The sequence below is a fragment of the Monoraphidium neglectum genome (genome assembly GCF_000611645.1).
Source record: "Monoraphidium neglectum strain SAG 48.87 unplaced genomic scaffold scaffold00024, whole genome shotgun sequence".
Classification (NCBI taxonomy): domain Eukaryota; kingdom Viridiplantae; phylum Chlorophyta; class Chlorophyceae; order Sphaeropleales; family Selenastraceae; genus Monoraphidium; species Monoraphidium neglectum.
The window spans coordinates 22,680-29,198 of record NW_014013604.1 but is presented as its reverse complement, the minus strand read 5'-3'; the positions used below and the strand labels follow the sequence as shown (position 1 = coordinate 29,198).

General features: G+C 62.5%; 2 protein-coding genes across 2 annotated transcripts in view; both read right to left on the bottom strand.

Moving 5' to 3' along the window:
- The window catches only part of MNEG_0323 (mannosidase, beta A, lysosomal), a gene marked incomplete at both ends in the record, with an annotated part of 6,485 nt that extends 6,010 nt beyond the window's left edge, over positions 1–475 (bottom strand). The window contains 2 exons of the mRNA XM_014051192.1: positions 15–129; positions 270–475. Of these exons, the coding sequence (XP_013906646.1) occupies positions 15–129; positions 270–475 (321 nt within the window). The remainder of the gene's footprint in view (positions 1–14; positions 130–269) is intronic.
- A 5,328-nt stretch (positions 476–5,803) lies between these two features.
- MNEG_0322 (Intraflagellar transport protein) lies at positions 5,804–6,310 on the bottom strand (the record flags this gene model as incomplete). Its single annotated transcript, XM_014051191.1, has 2 exons — positions 5,804–5,960; positions 6,210–6,310. 2 exons carry the CDS (start codon positions 6,308–6,310, stop codon positions 5,804–5,806), a joined length of 258 nt encoding a protein of 85 aa, XP_013906645.1.
- Positions 6,311–6,519: the final 209 nt, after the last annotated feature.

The window sequence follows — 6,519 nt, the reverse complement described above, 5'->3', positions numbered from 1 at the left end:
GTGACGTCAGCAACTGTGTCGACGCCGGCCAGGACCAGCTCGCCGCCCGCCCAGGGGGATGCGAGCGTAAAGCGGCGAGTGAAGGTCCATGTGTCATCTCGGACCCAGTCCAGCTTCCGCTCGTTGAACCTGGAAGTATACAGGGAGTTGGGATCTGATCGAAGGCGACCGTGCGCGGCAGCAAGGTTGACCGATTGTGGTTGGTTGGTGATGGCAAAGCGGCCCGCGCTGCTTTGGCTGCGCCGTCGCAACAGGTGATCGGGTGTCACCTTTGCAGGGGGTCAGGGATCAGCTTTTGCTTCTCAAGGACCTCCAGCACGTATGCCGGCAGGGATGCGCCGCCAACTGACACACTGCCATTGGCGTTGGACAGGGACCACGCTGGCGCGCGCGTCAGGTCTGTAATGCTTAGAAGGCCCCGCTGCTGCAGACTCCCATAAAGCAGCGTGGAGGCCAGGGCGGCCTGAAAACCCATGGCAGCCGCTTCAGTGAACCGTCTTGCGGGACGAGCAATCCGCGGGGCAGCTTGGATCTTTGGTTTTACGCTGCAAATCTGGGTTGAATACTGAAATACGCAGTCTTATATGTTGGATCGTGGCACATCAAAATTCGCGAGTGTGGTGGGTGGAGTGATACGGCAATCCGGCAACATGGCTGTAGCCACGCCGCGCACACCGAAAAGGGCACTGTCAGGGGTTAGTTTTCGTTATAAGGCCTAAATTATGCCGTGTTACGTTCATGGTGTATCTGAGGCACCCATCTGTGGCGCCAGGCAAGTGCCGCGCTGCCCCCGGCTCGCTCAGGCACTCCCCTGGCAGGGGCAACTTGTCGTGCGCCGCTCGCATTATGGCTATAATGCTCGCAGCTTCTTTCTGCTCTTGCACGCAGGTGGTTTCTCCTTGAAGCTGTCGTCGCACAAGCCAAACTGTGGCAAGCTGGATGCGAGGGGTAAGGAAAGAGGACAACCTTTGCCGTGGCTGCGGCTGTGGCCACCCACCTCAAGAGTGGCCCTTTGGCAGTCCACGGCTCCCTATGCCGATCCGTTCAGGCAACCGCAAAACGCTGCTCAAACGCCGGGGTCAGGAGGCGGGATCAGCGAGCAGGGCCATGGCAAGCGGCGCCAAAGCAGGTGGCAGTGGCTCAAGAGCGTCGCCCAACGCATGCTACACCGCCCGAAGCTGCTGCCTTGAACACGACTTGCGTTATTGTGGCTTCCTACGGGCAACAAGGGGCCTGCCTGTGATTTTGGCACTGATCGGTGTACTGAAGACACTTACCGTATGTCCCTTAATAGTAAGACGACCGCAATAGGCGAAAGTTCTTATATTGCGGGATTTAATAGCTTAGGCGAAAAATCCGTCTTATAAATGCAGCACGGGAGCAGCTGCTGGGTAGGTCCCGAACAAGAGCAAATGAGGGCCAATGAGGGCAAATAATGCTATAATTATGATCTAAAAACATGTTTCGGCAGAGGAGGGCAGCGGCACCGAGGAGGGCCGCATTGGCGCCAGCGACGGCGACGAGGGGAGGATCAGTGTCATCAGCAAGATCCATGTCACCATGTGCTTGAGGCTATCTTCAAGAGCAACTCAGACAACAAGCAGGGGTACGTGGATGGACGCGGCGCTCGACATCCCAATATCCAACATTACAGCCAGGAGGCCGGCGTTAGTGAGCAGCCGCGCGCAGCGCACAGCCGCGGCGGGCGTGCAGCTGCTCTGGTGTCAGCAGCGGCGGGTGAGCCACGTATGAGTTTCTGTGATCTAATTTATCATCCATTTCTTAGTCGAGTATCTGCATACCATGTTGTGGGCGCGTCTGCGGCATGATTTAGCACTCAGCCAGGCAAGCACAGCCGGACCGCCTTATGCGTTGTGATGACACAGGGCACAGCCTAGGTCACAAAAGCGTCTTACATTAATAAAACGTGCATAAGCCTGACCCCAAATGTCTGAAATTGTGAACCTCCTTATATTAAGGGACATACGGTATTGAGTTTTATAATGGAGCCACGCCGTGCCACCGTGGGGCAGTGACTCAAATTCACTCAACTGCGATACCGTATGTTGCTATTCAAGGACAATGCAGTTATTGACGGCTTCACACTGGCATTGTAGCGGGATGCTATGACACCAGTGATCTAGGCGCGATTTTGCAAAAATGCTGACGGTGGCGACCAAGGGCACCGTGCTGGACCGGCTAGCGGCATCAACCTTCCTGAAAGGCAGGACCACCGATTTTATCACCTCCTAAGACCAACGCATGCTGCTGCATGTGAATGCATGCACATTGCTGCCTGCAGTTGCGCCGTGCTGTTTGCTCACAGCCGCATTCACCAGCAGGCGAAGGCGACGTGTCGCTAGATGCGGACCTGGCGCGTCTGTGCCGCGGCATATCTGCTGCAAAGCAGCTGCCAGCACCTGGGCTGCAGCTGCCGGGGCCTGCCTCTTGCGGCGCGATCGAAGCACACGCTACATTTCAAGCAGTGCGTTGCGGGCGCTGAACCACGGCTCTGTGCACTATGGTTCCCCTGCCATTGGCCGCTAGCCACTTGCTGTTTTCCAGGCCAGTAGAGCAGCATCCTGGCGCGCTGACCGCGACACGGCCCTCGCAGGTGGAGTCTGCACTGCTTCACGCGTGCCATGCGCTGGGCGGCGACTTGCCCATCGTGCCCGGCAGCCCGAGCACCGTGCGCAGGGTGATCGCCAGCCGTATGCTGCAGCTTGCAGCAGAGGGAGAATCCATCAGCTGTGGTGAACCACAGCGTCAGCCACAGCGGCAGCGACAGAGCAGACAGGGCGTTGCGAATGCTCCCGCGGTGGCGGCGCTTGAAGCGCTCGTATTGAGGGATATTGGTGAGAAGTCCCTCGTGCTATTGCTATAGCAGCACATGCATCGACCAGTCAATCTGTATGATGCACACTCTGTTGAATGCCATCATCAATCATGTTGACCGCATCGCTTGCAAACACCATATTCTACAATACTGACGCGGCGCCCTGCGCTCCTCCATCAGGAGCGCTGCCGGTCGAGGCCATGGCGTCGGCGCTGCTGCTGCAGCCCGCCCTGATCGACCGCCTGCTAGACGCCGTGGCGCGTGATTGCTGCAGCGGCGGACACAATGGCAGCAGCGGCGGCACCAGCAGTGGTGGTCGAGGCGGCAGTAGCCGCGCTGCCTCAATTTCGGAGGCACTTGCTGGTCACCCAGTGTGGCCGCGCCTGCCTCAAGTGCTCGCCAGCCAGCCGGCAATCTTCTGCAGGGTGAGGGTGGCAGCGGTGCTGTGGTAACGCCGCGGCCACGGCTGCTAAACGCCTGACTGCGGTGCGTACGCGTCTCTCCTCGGCGCATGCGTGAAAGCGCCCACTGTTGCGCAAGCCCAGAATGCCTGCTCATACTCTCAGGTGCTGGACTCGCTTTTAAACTGGTGGCAGCTGAGCGGGCACCCGCGCCTGTGGCAGCTGTTGAGCAGGACCTGCTCTCCCGTGTGGCAGATCCTGCTGCTGCAAGCACCGCTAGCCTCGCTCGGCGCAGGCGAGGCGGGCGCAGCGCAGCCACAAGACCAGCCAACGCAGGCAGGTCCTGCGCAGCAGGCGTCCGCACGCACGGGTGCCGGCAGCAGCAGCAGTAGAGTTGCAGGGACGCTCCCGCCTGGGTGCGTGGCTCTGTGCTATTGCGGCGGCGCGCCCTTGGATTTGGCGCGCCTCCTGGCGCAGACGCCAACCAGGGCTGCTCTGAGGCAACTGCTGGCGGCGCTTCCTGGGCGCTGCCGCCACAGCGGCGTCGACAGCCGCGGCGGCAGTGGCGGCGGCAGTGGCGAGGCCAGCGGCGGCGGGGACGGTAGCGGCGACGGGCTGGACTGTGTTGGGGCTGGTGGAGGCCGTGCGAGCGGCCGCCCCTCGTTAATACAGGGTGCACACGCGGGCGCAGTCGGCGGCTGTGGTGTCAGCGGTGGCGGCGACGGTGGCGGCTGGCCGTCCGAGGCGGAGTGGTCGCTCGGTTGGGTTGAAGAGGAGGGCGCGGATCACGCAGAGGCGGCTGAGGCAGTGCTGGCGGCATGGCGGCTTGTGATGCAGCACCGCAGCTGGTACGAGTACGCAGCATGGCTGCTCGCGTACAGCAGCATGCGGCTGCTCACAGCCTCACCGGCTGCGGCGGCTGCGGCGCAGCAGTCATACCGGCTCGCGCCGAGCCAGCCAGCAGGGCCCACGCGTGAGCAACAGCGGCAGCCGGCGCCACGTGCAGCCCTGCGCGATGACGCGCTCAGGGATGCCTCGAGTGCAGCTGACCTGCTGGCCTGGATCGTCGCGCCAGCTGACCCCGGCAGGTGCGCGTTGTATCAGCCTTCGTTCGGGTCGTGGTGTTGAGTGGCGCTGTGCTATCGCATGGAAAACGCAGGTGTGCCTGGCCAGAAATGTCTCCAGCAAACCCTGCTGATGTGAGATTCGTGCTTTCTGGATGAAATCCACTCACCTTTTCGCAACGCAGGCAGACTGCACTGCGCGAACAACTGCTCATGTGCGCCTCGTCAGAGCTTGCCAGCAAGGGCACCATCCAGCAGCAGCGGAAACGCCAACAGGAGCAGCAACAGCAGCAGCAGCAGATGCAGCAGGAGCAGCAGCAGCAGCAGCAACATCAGCACAAGCAGGACTGCCACCTCCGATCGCAGCAGCAGCCAGATGATCAGGAGAACACGCCCCCGGCAGCCTCAGAGCGCACGACGGGGCCAGTGCCGGCGCTGGCCGCGGCCGCGGCTGCCAACAAGCTACTGGCCGCCTGGCGGGCCGCCAGCACGGCAAGCAGCGGCGTGTGGCCGTGGTGGCTGGCGGGAGTGGACCTGCCAGTCGCCCTGCTCGGCCACCCTGCGGTGCAGCTGGCGGGGTCAGGCGCACAGCTGCTTTCTTCGTGCGTTCATGCCTCTGCAGCTTCCAGCGAGCTGGCGGCCAATCACCTGGAGAGCCTCCCTGGCATTTGTGGGACTTTTGAGGAGCGTGCATGCCACCTAGACCCAGAGCAGCGGCCGCAGCAGCAGCAGCCGCCGCCGCCGCCGCCGCAGCAGCAGCAGCAGCCGCAGGCCAGCGGTGATACAGCTGATATCGGGCCCCACAGCCTTGCTTTGCTGCCTCCCGAGCGGCGGATGCTGGCAGGGGTGATTCTGGGCCAGGCCTCGGACGCCCTCGAAAGCCTGTCGGAAGCTGCCTTGCAGCTGCTACAGGCAGAGACGGCGCAGACGATGGCCGGTGCGGCTGCAGTCGCAGCCACTGCGCCCATGGCGGCGGGACTGGGCGCGGCCGGCGCCACGGGGCGCGGTACCGGCAGCGGGGGGTCTGAAGGGGCAGCGGCACGGCACATGGGTAGAAGGCGTGGCTGGCTGGGGAGCTGCTTACGCCACGCTCTGCTGTCTGGCGCTGTGGGCATGGCGGCCGACGGCAGGCAGCTGCAGCAGCCGTTGGTGGCGCGGCTGAAGCTTCTGATTGCTGCAGCGCACGAGTGCAATGCGACAGTCAGGGCTGCCACCGCACAGCTGCCTTGACATGTGTAAGCTTGCAGGGTTCTGTAATATTGTATAAATTGCTGGTCACTTCATTTGAGAATCACCCTTCATTACTACTCTTGCTGAGTTAAGGGATTGGTGAATAGGTTTGAGTATACATTGCCATTTGTGGGAGCCTGGCGGCGCCGAAACAAACCATTGCCTTTTGGCGCAAAAGTAATCAAAACAGCGCGTGTGCGTTCACAGCACCACCAGAGGTCCATGTAGTAATCCTGTCACATTGCATGAGTGTATCTGATGCACGGACGCCGTCAGTACAAAGGGGTGGCCGCCAGGCCGGTCACGGGGTCGGTCCCAAACGCCCCGACCCAGGCGTTCCAGTCGTCGCGGCGCGCCGCCAGCCCGCCCTTGGGCGCGACGCGCTCTGATGGGTGCACGGGGTAGCCGCTGACAGCGCACGCCTCCCACCTGCGGCGGTTGCGCGATTTTCTGTCAGGGTATGCTGGTGGTCGCCCGTGATCACGGCACGCCAGCGTGCAACTCACACGCACACAACACAGCGTGCCTCTGAGTGGCCTTTGGAGGCTGCAGGCGGTCGTACATCACCCCTCATCCCCGGCCCCGCCAACGAGGACCCGTGCGTCCCCAACCACCGCAAAGGCGCGCTCCGCCGCGCGCGCCTGTGCCCACAGTCCTCGGAACAACACGCCGCCTCACCCGTGGCCGCACGCGTGGCAGGAGAGGTTAGCCTCGTAGGTGTCCGCGCCGCACGCGTCGCAGGGGTGGCTGCCCAGCTGCTGCTCCACCCTCCGGTCCATTGACAGCTCGAGCACATAGTTGCGCGCCTTTTGGGGGAGGGGGGTTTGCGTGGACCGAGGGTGGGGAGGGTCGGTTGCGTCGACCATCAGCTGGGCCCAGGAAAGAGCTGGAAGGCGGGCACGAAGGGATGAGTGAAGGGGCGCTGCGGGGGAGGTTTGGTGCCAGAGTGTGTTCCCGAGGCTGGGACAGAGAAGGGTGAGTGTGAAGC